Here is a 17289-nt window from a genome sequence, read left to right as displayed (position 1 = left end):
TGGCGATCCTGTGGACGATCCTGCCTGGGAGGAAAGGATCGCGAGCCTCTTGACCAATTCCAGGACTGCCCTGCCTGAAAGGGCTGCCTCCACTCCCAGGAACCATTGGGATGGAAAGCCTGCCTATGAAACTCCTGCTGGGGCCGCCCATCCGACCGTTTGGAGGGGTGTGCCAGAATCTTACATTTATCCTTGCCCCCAATAATGTGTGATTCGAGGACTGACCCGAATAAATGTGTACTGCTATACTTGGCCATCGACAGATGCCACTTGGACTTCAAGTCAGTTTTCCACTGCTTCAGCCACAATAGCCTATGAGAGGCAACCGTGGCTGCAATGGATCTAGCGGAGTACCTGGTCGAATGAAGAGAAGTGTCTGCCATGTATTCTGAAGCAGCCACTAGCTTCCCTAGTGTCTGATGTGTCCGAACCTGATCCAGGGGAACGATTGCCTGCAGTTCGCGGAGCCACATGATTGATGCCCTTGCGAAGAAAGAGGATGAAGTCTCAGCCTTGATCACCCGTGCTGAAGCCAGGTGAGCTCGGCAGAGAGAAAGCTCAAACTTCTTGTCCTCCGCCTTCAGGGCCTCAGCCATATCCCCTGGAATAGCAGATGTGGAAAACAAAGAAGTCAGAGGAGCGTCTACAGAAGGCACCTCCAAGAGGGAAGCAAACGAAGAAGAAACATTGAACAGTTTCTTCTCTGTACTATTAGGAGAAGGTAAAGTAGCCAGGGATGACCACTGTTTCTCCACCGTAGTATGGAAAACCTGTAGATAAGGAATCTGCTTGTCCTCCACAACCTGTTCTGTGAACAAGGGGTTAGACTCCTGGCTGGAGGAGGTGGAGGGTTTCTCCTCCTGTACCAAAGTGAGGTTGGCGGTGGCACAGGCCTTCATCAGTAGAGACCTGAAAAGAGAAGGGTCAAAAAGCCCCAAAGTTGGTGCCTGTTCAGGCGCTGCCTCCTCATCCTCTGACATGGGCATGTCGCCTATCTCCAGGTCCACTGACCCCTCCTCTCCTAGCTGGGAAGAGGTCTCAGAGATGCCTGAACCAGGGACTGTGGCACGTCCCACTTGAGAAGGAGGTATAGACGAAGGCAGTGGTGGTTGCAAGGGTCGTTGACTCCTAGAGGAAGACATTAATTGCATAAACGCATGATGCATGAAAGCCTGAAGCTGTTCTGACCACATATCCCTTTGTTCCATAGAACTAACCCCAGCCTCAGCTGGGATAAATGTGGCTTCAGGACCCTGATGAGTAGATGAAGATGGGGAGCAAGGGGGACCAACCTGTTCAGCTTCTCCCTGAGGAGACCAAGCCCTAGGGACATCATGAGAAGGTGTAAATGGAGGCTCAAATGGAGAAGTGTCCAATGGAATGGGGGGAACCACTTCAGCTTCACTGGACATGAGCCTTTGGGCTTTGGAGAATTCCCTTTCTAGCGCCAGATGTCTCCTTGAGGCCTCTCACTCAGCTGACTTGAAGGGCTCTTTGGTGGAGATGTGTTTTGTCTTGGCTTTTTTCTCCCCCCCCCCCGCGTCCAAATCAGTAGATCTGCGCTTTGTTTGTGCGGGGGGAATAACAGAGCTCTGTGATGCCTGGGGCGAGGAATTGTCTGCCATTGTAGTCTGGATAATCTGGGTAGGAGATATCCAGAAGTGGGGGGAACCCAAACATGCAGATTTAGTTGACAGAGATGGAAAACGATCCTCGCTCTGCACAACAGCAATGGCAAAAGACAGCCAGACAGCTCTGTAGAACTGCCTGTCTAGGCCTGTGACACAGTGCCACACACTAATTGGAACAGGTAGATCTAAAATAAATTCCCCTTCGCTCAACTCACACCAGAAATCAAGGATATGTGACTGAACCTCAAAGAGTAGTTAGAACAATAACACCAATACAGTACAGGAATCAACCATGTGATTCTCCTGATAACGCACTGAAAAACTTCCCCCTGGTTAAAGGCCTGACAATGCAGGCCAATGGCAAATAAAGGCAGGCCTCAATATCTTTGAGAGGAACATGAGGTCCCTACAAAATGGCTTCCGCGCCTAATAACACTCCCAAAATGGTGGCCATGTCTTGAGCACGCGGTCAAAATGGCGGCAGTGCCCGTTCAGTGCCTCCAAAAGAATGGCGAACACGCCGAAAAAAAGGGGAATAGAAGGTAATCAAACCCCCTGCTAGACAGAACCTTAAGAATCAACCAAGCTAAGAAAGCACTTTCCCCCATTCGTAAAAGGCACTTGCTGTTAGTTGCGCAGCCTCCACTGCGATCCAAACTCTGCTGCTGAGAGAAGCCTCGTGTGGGCGAAACTTGAAAGCAAAGCCTCCGAACTGCCTGAGTCCCGAAAAGACTCCGTTTGCCGCAAGCCAGCTGGTCGGCTGGTCCGCGCTCCCACTGATCCGCTTAATCGGAGCTGAAAGCTCTACATGAAAACAGCCTGCAGCCTTCTTCACAGGAGCCTGTTAGGCTCGAAGCCAGAAGGCCTGAGTCAAATTCCAATGCTAAATTTAGCCAATTTGAGTCCCAATTGAAAAAAGGAAAAAAAACTACAATTTAGATACTGCAGAATGAATTAAAGTCAGTTAGATGATCAATTAACCTAGCCTAGCTAAGGAGCCAAAAGATTTGCGCCCTACTGAGCCGAGACTAAGTCAAAAACTGGGAAGACACACCCAGAGGGAGGCGTGGCTAAAGTTCTGACTCTTCTGAGCAGAAATTACCCACTGGTGGATTCTACACTCATCATGCTGGAGAATTACTAACCTGTTAGAAATCCAAAGTTTATTTTAACCTTTCAGCTTCTATACATTTTGTGGTGTTGGTTTCCCAGTTTGTGAAAAACCAGATGGGAAAGTAGATTAAAAAGCAAGTAATATGCTCTCATAAGACCTTTCTGCACTTACAGCTAACCATGGCACAATATGCCTCTTTCTTCTGCTATATATTACAATGTTCCTTCATTTAACCAGCTTGCAATCAGGAGACTCTTGGTCCATCGAGCAGTTTAAGCTAGATTGAGCATGTCTTCCTATAGTCCCTAGACCTGTGCTCTAGAACCAGTCAGGCTGGGAAGTGGGAGAATAACTAGTATGGTTTTGAAGGGATCAGTCCAGCCAGCTAACCAGTAATGGGGGTATGGACTAGTCAGAGGAGGAGGAGGAGGAGAAGGAGGAGGAGGAGGAGAGGAGGAGGAGGAGGAGGCTGAACTTATCGTGGGATTGTGGGGAAATCAACAGCCTCTCCCTCCCTCTATTCTATGCAACCTCACCTGCCCTCCTTAGCTGGGAGGCTTAATAGCTGATCCTGGGAAGGAAAATTATTTATTTACAGTATTTAGTGTATGGCATCTACAGAGGTCATGTAATCATTGATATACAAATTTAGTTTAAATAAAGCATAGATAGATAGATAGATAGATAGATAGATAGATAGATAGATAGATAGATGTGATGATACAATATAGAAGATAAAATATTAAACTAAGATGAAACTATAATAAAATCACCATATACCATCCATCACTATAGCACTGCAATGGGATGGATGGTATAATTCAATATCTAAAGAAGCTCATCATCTAACTGTTTCTAGTGTGGCTATGATAAGATTATCCCAGGTGCCTTGAAATTTCCTGACAAGACATTCTTAAAATATATATATTATAGTTTGTTCCAGAATACCAAAGTCACATTGTAGGCTCTCGGCCATTTCCCACTTAAAGAGCTTTGCCTTAGTTCTGACATGGCCTATTCTAATTCTATTCAGGTGGCTCCATATTTTTCGGGGAAACTATCTTCCTGGAAGTGGTTTTGTTGGATCCGTGTGTGGTTATGATTATTAAAAGTGGTTCATCTTAATCACTATTCTTCATCTAAATCATAAAAGTGTAGTATGTTATCGCAAACTGGTTTCCTAGACTTAAGTCTAGTGAGAGGTAGAGAATACATATTTTTATACATATTTTTTATATTGGAAGATATCTAGCAGTTAATGGCATAATTATCTTATACCACTCTCGGCCTGTCTGTTGTCACCTGAGATCAGGAGGGGCAATGTTAGAAAGAACATGGAGTCATGAGAGCAGTATGGATTTAAGGGTTCCAGATATTATTCTCATTGTGTCATTAAAGTGAATATCAATCTTGTTGGTATGAAAACTTTTTTTCCATACACGTGCGCAGAAGGCAAGTGACAGAAGAGAACAGCTCTTTCAAAATGCTATCTCTGATGCCAAGGATCAGCTGATCCATGAGACCAGGGATCTCTTGGATAAAAAAACATACTGCTTTCATTTGTCTCCTCTTCCAGGCCAGTCAGGTGGCAGAGTTGCAGATGAACAGGACATCAAGCTTTTGCTTGCTAGGTCTTTGATGTGCAAGATCAAAAGTCCATTGAAGAAGCTACTGTATCCTTCCCCTCAGTCTACATAGGCAAAGAGGAAGTGAATTCTGCTACGGTTAAACCTGTGATTACTCAGCTAGTGATTTAACTTGGTTTTAGTTCTGTAAACTCATCACTTTTTGAACAGACAAGAAGGGAGGATGCAAATTCTGACAAACGGCTGTATCTATCAGTATAGTAGCCATTTACCATAATGACAGCAAATCACAGCAGCCTATGTTTGGTGGATGGATTTTTGCAGACTTGTGATAGTTAGAAGAGATTAGGACAGATAAATCAAAGAATCCTATCAGCATTCTATACTATCCAATACAGCAAATGTTCCAATGCTGATTTTGCTGTAATGAGCAGAGGTAGTAGATTCCTAGACCCCAGAAAGCAGGCTTTTCTGTCTTTCAATGTGTTTCCCGACATACTTCAGTTCAATATTCTCCTCCTATCTGTGACCTGATACAAAATTAAACCAATATAATTTTTTTTCTGTATCAAGGGATGAATCTTGTTTCTTTCATTTTTGTAAAAAAAAAACTTGCTATCCTTATTGCAAACGTGTTAGTCATGTATGTGTTTAATAACTTGGTAAACTACCTATTAGATATCAGGCTATTTAACATATTCATTCATCTATTTAAAGTTTGATTAAATTTTAAAATTGCTACTCAGGGCATGAATGGTTTAATTTACATACATTACTATGGCTTGGAATGAAAGTTGAAACAAGAGATAATCTCACTGCAAAGCTAATGGTTAGATAATACATGAATATATTTTTATTATAGAACATAAAATATAAGCTAGAAAATGAGCTTTGTTATTAAAGCATACCAGATTTTCATCATATTACTTTATAGAGAAGTAAATTTCAATAACATTGGTGGATCTTAAGTGTCAGATAAATATAAATAAAGTTAAGCTGATGCCATACTACAGCAACAAAGTGATTATTTAGATCAAAGGTAAAAAAATATCTGGCCCTTCTTATATTTTGAACTATAATTCCAAGAATCCCTCATCATTAGCCATGGTGAATAAGACTGAGACGAATAGTAGTTATCAACAACTGGAGCACCACAGGTTCTTTGACCAAACATTTTTGCTTTTACTATATATATTACCTTTGCATATTATGCTTGCATATTACTGCAAACAAATCAGGTTGCAATCGAGAAACATACTTAGTAGCAAAAATTTGTATATCCTTTTGAAGCAAACTCAAATGTTTTGAATTTTTGTGTGCAGTAAGTGCAAATGTATCTGTTCTTTATAAATTCAAATTTATTTCTTCCAATACAATGGAATACTCTTAAATATACATTCTAAGTGAACAAAAATAAAATATTCATTAGCATGTATCCATTAAAGATGAACTCCACTTTCAAGACCAAAAAAAATATGCTTTGAAAGAATTCATAATTCTTCTGAAGCATTCTGAAATTAAGCAGATTGTAAACCAAAAAGTGTAGCACTGAGGAAGTCTAGATGTGAATCTTCAGATTAATCCCTGCTTACAAACAAATTATGCTCTAAAGACAACTTCTGAAGCTTAGCGAAATGCCCAGTATGTCAGAGCCACCTCAAACTCCCCCTATAATGCAAAGCTATGGAGACTGTTGTCTCCATTATGTGTGCATGGGAAGTTAAAAATCTACACTCCTGATCTAAAACAATATGCCATCGAATCATGAGGGTGACCACGAGAGAGTGGATTACATATGAATTCAGTAAAATATCTGTAAAACAATATGTGAATATCTTCTTTGTCTGTTACTGACCATTCTTAACACAATGCAATCTATGATATGAACACTCACCTATTTATTTAGAAATCTGATGATCTTGTTTTTATAAAAATAATGCCCAAAATATTGAATTAATTAAAAACAACACTATTGAGCTACTATATTAAAAGTAAAAACATTTACTTCCTTTTAGATACAAATGCTTAAAACAAATATTTAATTACTCCTGGTCTTTCTGAAGCGAAACAGCCTTCTACAGAGAATTTGGAACTGCAAAGCGACAGATGTGCAGAAAGTCAGTGTTTTCCCTACTTAATGCTCCTTAGGACTGAAAGAGCCTTTTTCTAGTAAAAAGCAGTAGTCTGTTCTTTCTTTCCTTACACATTACTTTGTATATGTTTTACAATACTGTAAGACTCCAACAAAATGGAGAAAGAAGAACTCCACAATAATACAGAAATTTAGAATTGGGGAGGAAAGTAGTTCTAGTAACATTTTGGTCCCAGGGATGACAAACATAAAGAAATAATCATTTCGTGCAGATGTTGTAGGCGGAAGCAGCAGTAACAGCAGCCCACTTGCTTTCCCTGGACATTCCCCTGTGTTTCCCTGCATCCCCATCTACCCCAGGGGTCCCCAACCCCCGGTCCGCGGACCGGTACTGGGCTGCCGCATGCCAGAAACTGGTCCATGCAAACAAGCAAAGCCCCATCCGCGGGATGCAGGCAGTACATGAAGCCACGCCTCCTCCGGTACGCAGAAAAACCTCTCTCCACAGAACCAGTCCCTGGTGCTCAAAAGGTTGGAGACCTCTAGTCTAGCCTATTAATATGTTGAAGCTGTGCCCTATGATTACATATATATGTACCATATAAAACCAAGAGAAAGGGCAATCATCCTGAAAAGCCATCTTATATAATCAATTGTGTAAAAAAAAATGACTCCAACAGGCAATAAGCAACCTTTTACATGATGGGAATGGAGTGGGGAGAAAATTCAAATGCTTACCCTGAATCTGACTCTGGGGTTGAGGATTAAAAGCAGTTGTGTGGTTCAAGGAAGCTCTTGGGTTAGGTGCTGGGGTTGGATGATGTGGGCTAACCCTTATAGCTGTGCGGCGCAACTGTTCCAGTTCACTCAGGCGCTCTGAAAAGGACAAACTTCCAGTCTTTGTCTGCTCATCCAGTTTCTGACGATGTCCTATTGTGGAAACATTGTGGGTGGAGAGAGAAAAGGAAAAATTGTTTTATTGACATACACAACCTGAGGCTGTATGTAATTATCCATTACAGGACCTAGAAAACCAATAGTCTGTTCCATATTACATAGGCATGTTATCTAACAGTCTAACTAAAATCCTACATTTCAATGGAAGTAAGACTAATTTCAGCTGGATTGGAGCAGAAACCTTGATCCCCTAGAGAAATGCATACACAACTGTACTAGTTCACATGGTACATTATAATAGGATCTGACAAGGATTACACATGTCTATCATACTTAGCAGGTGATAACAGGCATTTTGTGATTAAAAAGGTAATAAATCATCACCTGAAATATGAGACTTTTATCTCTTATCTTCTCTATTAATTTATTTAGTCTTTGCTAAAGACTAAAGAAATAAAGTAATATACTTTATGGGATCCTTGTCTGTAATTATTTTTTACTCCATGCCATTTTGTTTTAAATTTATTTACCATAGCTTATTAATCTTCATCAGGGTAGCTGGGGAAGACTACTATACTTCCAAGAGATAAGTCCCAGACAGGTTTTTTGTGAAGCTCACAAAAACATAATAGAGCTTGCTGATCCTTATGTGCAATAAATTCACTGTATCTTATTCTTTTGCCCATTAGAGTTTTAATTCAGATTTAAGACTGTATACAATAGGCTGCAAACAATTGCCTGTAAAAGTTAAGTATATTCTGCAGATCTAGGTTGCAAAAATCTAAACCTTCATTAGAGTTACATATTTTTTTAACCCAATAGAGCTATTCTTTTACCCCCTCCTACAGGTTTTTATGAAGATAAGAAGTTAGCAAAATTGAGAAAAAATGTACACTTAAAAGCAATGGCTAGTAACTGAAATTAAATTTTACAGTTTGTGCTGAAGTTTGAACAACTTATCTCTTCTTTGTTCTGCCAGACTCTTTGGCACAGTCTTAATAAGCTATCAATTATCTCTGGAATGAAAGGAAAGCAGGACATATCTAGAACCAGAAATGAATTCAATATTGCACCCTTTAGTTTATACAACTTCCCTACTGCTCTTCTAAAAAACAACAACAGCCCAGAGTCAAACTTTTCTTCTGATAATTTTGTAGTTCAAATGCAAATCATCTTCTTTATGTACAGCATAACCAGAAAAACAAATGTGAATATGAAGATTTGGGCTCTTCATATAATTATTTGTATGCAAATATCTTTATTAATGTACAATCTATGTACATATAGTTAACAATAAAAAAATAACTAGAGATTATTACCAGTGCTAGATGTTTGTGAAAGGGATGCATAACTTGATATTGTTGGGTTTTTATTTCCTAGCCCCATGGTGGCGAACCTATGGCACTCGTGCCACAGGTGGCACGCAGAGCCCTTTCTGTGGGCATGTGCCCTGTTGCCCCAGTCCTAGGCCTTCAGCTGGGTTTTATAAAACCTTTTCGCTTTAGACCTCCGCCGTGTGCAAAAAAATAAAAAAGTTTCAATCAATCAATTTCAACTTCTTGAGGGAAAAAAAAGATCTCGCAAAGTTGGAATTGATTGATTGAACTTTTTAGTCCCACCCACCCTGCCGTTACCACCGCAACCATGCCCATCCAATGGGCCACACCCATCCAATGGGCCACACCCACCCGGCATCTGATGATACATCAGTGGGTTTTGGGTTGCAGTTTGGGCACTTGGTCTCTAAAAGGTTCGCCATCACTGTCGTAGCCTGTCTACTTTCTTTCTGTCTGCAATCATCCATACAACACATGGAGCCTACCCAGCATAGAATACACTGTGGTTAAGGTATTTTTAAAAATATACGAAGCACTTCTAAGTAATGAACTACTTGGCAACATTTTTCACAAAGGTCCTATGTTACTACATGTAAAGTGTATAGATGCAATATATATGTATTGATAATTTAATGCAAAAATTTGAACACTTCCATATAATACAAACACTTTGTGATATTTCAGCCATTTAATAATAATATATTAATTTGGGAGTTGATGGACCTCACACAAAGGTGTTGTAGCACCTTGTTGACGAGACTATCCCTTTAGTGCTTACTAATTTTTCTTCAGTTTGCAAGGGGTAAAATATTCTCTTTTAAATATTAGTCTAGATGTAGAAACAATACTATTTTTTTAAAAAAGACCATATAAAGCAGTAAAATATCCTTTGAACTCAGTTCCTAGTGGCTACATAGACATCTCCACTTTTTTTTTTTTTTTTTTGCAGCTAGTTTGCTATAGCCTGGTTCCAAGAAGTTGTCTAGTATCATCTGTGGTAAAAATAACATGAATGCAATTTAAGTCAATTGTGATAATGAAATATTCTGCAATATAGATATATACAGAACTCTGTTTTCTAAAATAACCATCTGAAATAAAAAAAAATCCTTTGTTACAGCACCTATAAAACACCTCTATCCTAATCTGTTCCCCTCCAAATTAGATATTCTGAAAAATTAAAAAAAAAGCTTATTCAGTTTATAAATTCCAAGAAGAATGCCTCATGTAATGTAGTGATTAAGGTATTTGAGGGGTCACTTTCTCTCAGCTTGGACTACTTCAAGGGTTGCTGTTGTAGGGATTAAACCCCATGTAAGCTGCCTTGAGGTAGATGGACTGTAAAAGATGGGCTGTAACATTAAAAAACAAATAGCCATGAATAAGAACTGATTCACTAAAATAAAAGTTGTGCATTCACTTGTCAAAGCTGTGTTAGTAGGCCCTGGAAATGTCTAAAAACAAGTATTTACCTGACAGTTAAATTAATTTCCAAAATGATCTCTCTTCATATACGTAAAAGTTTTTACCTAAAGGATATAATAAAGCCAATCAAATTTATGTATATGTTGTATCCCCTTATTCTACTCACTAATTGTACAGCTACAAAAATAAAATAAGACTATAAAAAACAATCTGTTAAGACAACACTAAAATTCCGTCTGAAGGAAACTATTTCCTTTTCAGCTTCTATCTATCCCATTTCCAGTGTTCAGAGTTTGGTCATCCTCTCTTCTTGGAGACCTCCCAAACTAAGTACTACACACATAAAAAAAAAAAAAAAGACCTGTCTAATTGCATTTTCCTCCTTCTCTTAGAAACCATCTGGAGAAATAAATTTCTAGGCAGACCTATAAGCTTTGCTCTGCATACAAACTCTGATAATCCATTCTGGAGTTCTCCCTGCAGGCTATTAGCCAAAATGCTACATATTTTATATCAGCAAAGTACTATATCATCCATAACATTACCGGTTTATTGCCAGTAAGAATTTCCACACCATCATTTTCTTTCCCCAAACTTTGGAAAGCTGTTTGTCATCAACCCTAACCTGAACTGCAGAGCGCGAGGAGCCAAATTCACAGTTCCACTAACGCAGCTGCAGGTTCTATAGCATCAAAAATCCCCTTACATTTTTTTTTTCCTACTCAAAACAACAACACCCCAGCATCCACTGATTTAGGTGCACTGAGCGGCTATCAGAGCTATCAGACTTTACAGGAACTCAAGCTCAGGAATTACGAGGAGAGGTGCAGCAAGATTTCTCTCCACAGAGCCACAGCACTGTAAAACAAAACAAAATAATACAAAACAGGAGGCAAAGATTTCCTTTATATCAGTGTCAATACAAAGCAGCTCACTTGTCCATCTCTGGAGGTCTCGGAGCAGAAGGTGCTCTCAAACTAGTAAAGAATCCCCATGTAGAAATGCCCATAACAGAAGTCACAACAGTAGTGCTAGCATCAAGAAAGATTGAGGTAATACAGAAGAAAACAAAACCTTCTGTAATCTGCAGGCACACGTAAACACATGAAATAAATTCCAACATGCAGGATTTATGCAGCTACCCCTAGTAACGTAACAGAAGTACTTTATTTACTGCCTTTGAGGAGTTAAAAAAAGTTACTAACCAAACTGTGTTAAATCAACAGGCACTCTAGCAATGAAAAGATTCTCTATTCCTTTGCTCATGCATGCCCTGAGTCATCAAAACTTTGCTTAACAAATGGGATGGTGGGAAGAAAAGTAGATTTTTCTTTTGTTTGAATGTTTACCCTTACAACATGAACCAAAATAACCTTGTGATAAAACTAGTGACCTTTCATTTCTTTGGAATAAATGTATTTACATTTAAAGTCTAGAGTGGGTTGTTTAAGAAAAAGAATTTTCAATCTTTTCACTGTTCAAACACTTCATTAGAGACAAGCAAGACTTTAATTTTATTCAATTTCTCCCTGTCTTTAATGGTTCTGTTTAATCTTAAGCAATATTATACTTTTCCTTGCCCTTTTTTTTCCAGCTGCAAGGAGATATAGTATGCTACTATGGAGTGTTTTTAAAGCAGAGCGTCAGAGGAGTTTCCAAACAGCATACAGGCAAGTTATTCTTCCCGTTATTATTTTTTTTGGCTTCATATGAACAGCACAGAAGGAGTCAACTAGTATTAATTTTCAACGGTGAGGTGGTGTGGTCAACCCAAACTCTCAGTAGCAAGATTGAAAAGACAGGGTCAACGAGTAACAAAAACCAGTCCAGAATGCCATGCATGGGATGAACCATATGTTTTCTATTTTGTCGATACAAAAATATTATTCTTTACTAACTTATCTTAGAAAATCTGGTGAAACCATTTCTCTTACGTTCAAAATTGAAATTGTGGATGATGATCCATAAAACCTTCTGCAGCCAGCCAACCTAACTAGAAGAAAATTACTTTCATTTCCAGTTTCATTACCACAATTTCCATTGAGTTCCTAATCTCACTATTTATGTGCTATGTCAGTTCTTGAAGATGGCAGTTTTGGTAATTTACATTTTACTAGACTCTGCAAAGCTTAAGCCTTTGTAATACAATACTCTTGTCTAGAGTTATCATCCTGAAGAATTCTTGCCACAGTATAATTACTGATTCAATAAAAGAGGATTTTATAATTATTTAATTTGAAAATCTGTCAGAAGAATCAATTTGTAAACTGCATATCTTTGATCTAGATAATAAAGAGATGCAGATGTGCCTGCATAACTAATTTATTCAGGAACTCTGAGATACAATAGATTCTTATCTAAAATCAAGACAATCAATTCTTATAAGCAAAGCAGCTTCTGAATGCTCAGTCATCCTTAGGGTTATGGTGTACTTTACAGCTGGAATAGAATATGTGTTTATGAACATGTGGTGATAGCAAGGCAAAATATATCTTGTTCGAATGAATGAACCTGTATATATATCACATACAGTATCTGTTTTATTAGAGCTTTATCTAAATTTCAATGTGTAATTCTACAATGTTTAAAATTTACTGACCATTTTCTCATTGTTCATTGAAAGAAGTATGCTGTACATTGCAAAAAAAGAATAGGCTAATTGATAAAAGCTCATTAGACAGGAGATGGCAAAAAAGGGAATAAAAGTCTTAAATCCTGCAAAGTATGCCTTTTATATATGTTTTAGTTATGTCTTCAAATGTGGCTATATTAAATAAAACCAAAAAAGTGGGGTGGATGGAAGGATGGATGGATGGATGGATGGAAGGAAGGAAGGAAGGAAGGAAAGCCAACTATTGTCCTTGACATTCTGTATTCCTGATTATAATTTACTAAATTCCACTGGCTAAAGGTGAGGTTGAACTGGATTTTTGCCATGATTTGGAAGCACTGCTATGCTGCACAGATCCAACTTAAATATACAAAGTTTGAAAACATCTTAAGCACAGCATGGAGGGACAATTTAATTAAGTTTGCTGCAATTTCTTTCTGAAAAGCACATCAGATCAACAAAATAGGTGAGCAATTTGGGCCTAGAAAGATTCCCCTTTTCATCTAGATTACATCTTCTGATCATACTAAACAGGGCTTATTGGAAAATGCAAACATTTCCCCGCCCAGCGCTCAATTTCTATAGGCATGTAATCTTTCTTATGCCTCTCATAGGGCCTAAAAAAAAACTTACAATGAGATTATGAAAATACATCTCCCTTGCTAGCTGTACAGGCTTTATAATCTTACATCTTTCTAATCCTCCCTATCCACTGAAACCCTTACCCATTTACTACCACAACGTTTCTTTGTCTCCAGTTCTTAGATCTTCACCTATAAAGATTGGCTTTTGATTCACTGGCTGCCAGCCAAATAACTCTAGAAACAAAAAAGACTTTTTGTTGCTATTGTTCTGCTACAGTAACTTACTCAAAAATGGGAGGTGCAGTCTCAGGAAAGGACTTAAGAGTATTAGGCTAATGCACACTATGACATGCATTGCTCCCTATGTTAACTGCAAGATTGCTCCCTATGTTAACTGCAATAGGTAGAAACAATAAAGGCAGAAATATTGTATTGCTAAACTGCAGAACTGGTATAAAGCAGGAAAACAAGCTTTCTGAATTTAATTCATACATTCATTTATACTTACATCCAAGCCAGTCGTAATTTTTCATTTTTCTTTCATTTCTGCAACATTTTAGTTCATTCACACTTCCACACTGCAGATAGCCCAGGGAAAGGAAAATATCTGTGCAACTGTGTATTTGTCAGTTGACGTTTCTAGGCACTTTATTTAGTATTTTCAGTTAGTGTCACCTTGAAAAACTTACCAGATACGTGTGATGAGGAAGAGGGTACTCAAATGAGGAAACATAACTAAACCCTGTTTTAGCTTGCATGAAGAAAAGAAAAGCATGGGTCAATTGTTGCCTCCCATTTTTAAACTCTACTTTCCTTTATATAAGAAAAAATATTTCACTCTCCTCCTTTCTATTATGCTTGTTCTGTTATTTTCATTATCAAATATAGTTTGGAAAAGTAGAGTCTAAGTCAGGGATCTTCAAACCTGGCCTTTTTATGATTTGTGGACTTCAACTCCCAGAATTCCTCAGCTAGCATGCATGGCTGAGGAATTCTGGGAATTGAAGTCCACAAGTCATAAAAGGGCCAAGTTTGAAGACCCCTGGTCTAAGTGATCAGAACAAACTGAAATGAGGGCTTCAGCTTTTAGATAAAGAACAAGGTAGGATGTCCTCAGGAAAATGGCAACATTAATCTATAATAATAATAATAGTAATAATAATAATAGTAGTAGTAATAGCAGTTGATAATGATAATGATAATAATAATGATGATGATGATGACAGGTCTCATCAGAGGAGTCAGACAAAGAGTGTCTCTCCCATAAAAAATATGGTGAGACGTAAATTTCAGAATGCCATACTGGCTCGCATGTCGCCCGGGTTAACAAGGTCCGTGCTAGATATTGGAGTTCCTGGATATTTGGTGAAAAATGGGTTACAGGACTCAGGACTGTTGGCTGAGTAACCAGGGCCAGCAACTGCAGAACTACTGGAAGAAAAGGTGTTTACCCGTCGTAGATAAACAGTGATTGAAAACAAAGAAATAATGATCTGTTCCTACAGATAGAGTCCAACAAGAAGAGGATATCTAAAATGAATGCACCAATTCTGGAAAGAGCAACATCCAGAATCAGAAATAACAGAACAGAGACTAGCAGATCAATGCCGATTTATAATACAAAATAAAGTATTCACAGAAACAGAATTGGACGAACTGCAAAGGTTTACCCAGGGCAAAGAAATCAAAGCCTTACCAGAAGTAATTCAGAATGTAGAGGCAAACCAGGGGGAGTTGGCAGTGAAGGAATCCAGCAGAGATATACAACTGTTCTCATTTGGAAACCAGGCACCTCTTCCTCAGGAAGAACAAAACCCTCTAACTAAAGAAATAAAAGAATTGAAACAAAGAATAATTGAGCATCTAGAACAGCACAAAAACAACAGAATAAGGCTACCTGCATTGAAGCTTGTTCCAAAGAAACAGCTAGCACAAGCATTAAAAGATGCAAATACTGCAATAGCAAGTATAAGCACCAATTCACTGCAAGAAACAAACCAACTAATGTACAGCACAGCTGCAGTTATAATTGAATACCTGGGATGCAAAATCAACAAAGAAGAAAAACAAACAAACAGTGCACCACAAGAATGGAAGTTTAGACTAGAACACAGGTCGGCAACCCGCGGCTCCGGAGCCGCATGCGGCTCTTTGAGCCTTCCCCTGTGGCTCCCAGCTTTACTGAGAGAGACAGAGACAGAGAGAGGCAATTGCGCTTCCCTGCTTCTCTCTCTCTCTCTCTCTCTCTCTCTCTCTCTCTGTGTGTGTGTGTGTTTGTGGTTTTTTTTGTGTGTGTGTCTGTGTGTATGTGTAAAAGAGAGTGCACTCACAGTGTTCTCCGAGGAGCTGAAAAGCTTTTGGGGCGGAGCTCCTCCCTTTGCTGCATCTCTGCAGGAAGCAGGAAGCAGGAAGGGCAGGAGAGAGCTAACTAGTCCAGCTAGGCTGACTCAGGAATTCTGGGAGTTGAAGTCCATGCGTCATAAAAGAGACGAGGTTGCCTACCCCTGAGCTTGTTGGACAACAGCTTGAAGCTTGCCAGGTGAGCAGATGGGAGGGGGGGGAGAAAGAGAGAGAGAGAAAGAGAGAGAGAGAGGGAGAGAGAGAGAGAGAGGAAAGAGAGAGAGAGAAAGAAAGAGAGTGGGGGAAGAGGAGTGGCAGACCAAGGCAGATAGAGAAGGGAGGAGGGAGAGGGGAGAGAGAGAGACAGAGAGAGATAGGACCCTTTTGATATCTAAAATGAAGATAACACTGAATATATCCTTTTTTACCTGTGTGTGTGTGTGTGGTTATGTGTATGTGTATGTATGATGTAGTGTAGTAATATATATATATACACACACACACACACACACACACATAACACATACCACCCACACACACACTATAATAAAGTGTGGTTGTTGGAATGCGAAGTCGTGTCGATCATCGCGACCCCATGGACAATTTTCCTCCAGGTCTCCTGTCCTCTACCATTTCTGGAGTCAATTTAAGTTCACACATACTGCTTCGTGATAATAAAGGTAAAAAAAGGATACATGCAGTGTTATCTTCATTTTAGATATCAAAAGGGTTTTGCGGCTCCCAGTGTTTTGTTTTTGGTGGGACACGGGTCCAAGTGGCTCTTTAAGTGTTTTGGGTTGCCTACCCCTGGACTAGAAAATAAGATCAGCAAGTTAAGATCACATGCAAGCAAGCTGCAAGCAAGCTAGAACAGATGAAAGAAAAGAAGCTGAAGAACAAGAAGACCAAAGAATACCTAATCAAGAAATACCACTTAGAAACAAGGAAGATCAAGGAAGCACTGGAAATAATAAAGCAACAAATAACAGCTATAGCCAGGAAAATCAGTAGATATGAAGCTCGAATTGCAAACTATAGGCAGAACCTCCAATTTCAATCCAATCAGAAACGTTTCTACCAATCCATTAATGGAGAAACTGCAAGGAATCAGTCAGTACCTGACAAGGAAGAAACAGTGCAGTTCTGGAAGCAGATATGGGATAACCCAAAGAAATACAACAAGGATGCGGCTTGGTTAAAAGAGGTGGATGCAAATAAAACAGAAGTTGAAATGAAAGAACTAGTAATAACAACAAAAATGGTAGAAAAAAGAGCAAGGAAAATCAAAAATTGGTCAGCACCAGGTGAAGATGAACTGCATGGGTTTTGGTTGAAACATCTAACTGTTATACACCCACTCATTGCCAAGCAGTTCAACAATATACTACAAGGAGAAGAAATTGAAAAGTGGCTAACAACTGGGAAAACCTACCTAATAATGAAAAATCCAGCAAAAGGGGCAACACCAGGCAACTACAGGCCAATTACCTGCTTACCAACAACTTTCAAATTACTAACTGGTGTGGTAGCTGATGCAGTACAACAGCATCTAGCTGAAAACAATCTCTTTCCACCTGAGCAGAAAGGAAACTGCCCCAATAGCAGAGGAACAAAAGATCAACTCCTAATAGACAAAATGATCTTGGAAAACTGCAAGAAAAGGAAGACCAAC

At 39.2% G+C, this 17289-nt stretch overlaps 1 protein-coding gene across 3 annotated transcripts in view; it reads right to left on the bottom strand.

The window, feature by feature from the left end:
• The window catches only part of RUNX1 (RUNX family transcription factor 1), a 200764-nt gene that overhangs the window by 41264 nt on the left and 142211 nt on the right, over positions 1–17289 (bottom strand). For all 3 annotated transcript variants that reach the window (XM_039318504.1, XM_039318496.1, XM_039318513.1), the window contains one exon: positions 7162–7353. In XM_039318504.1, coding sequence (XP_039174438.1) covers positions 7162–7353 — 192 coding nt within the window. The remainder of the gene's footprint in view (positions 1–7161; positions 7354–17289) is intronic.

This window comes from Crotalus tigris, unplaced genomic scaffold, assembly GCF_016545835.1.
Source record: "Crotalus tigris isolate CLP2741 ecotype Arizona unplaced genomic scaffold, ASM1654583v1 scf7180000017601.7605149639:7615979, whole genome shotgun sequence".
In the NCBI taxonomy this organism is placed as follows: domain Eukaryota; kingdom Metazoa; phylum Chordata; class Lepidosauria; order Squamata; family Viperidae; genus Crotalus; species Crotalus tigris.
The sequence above is the reverse complement of the archived record's forward strand: the minus strand, read 5'-3'. Positions and strand labels throughout refer to the sequence as shown.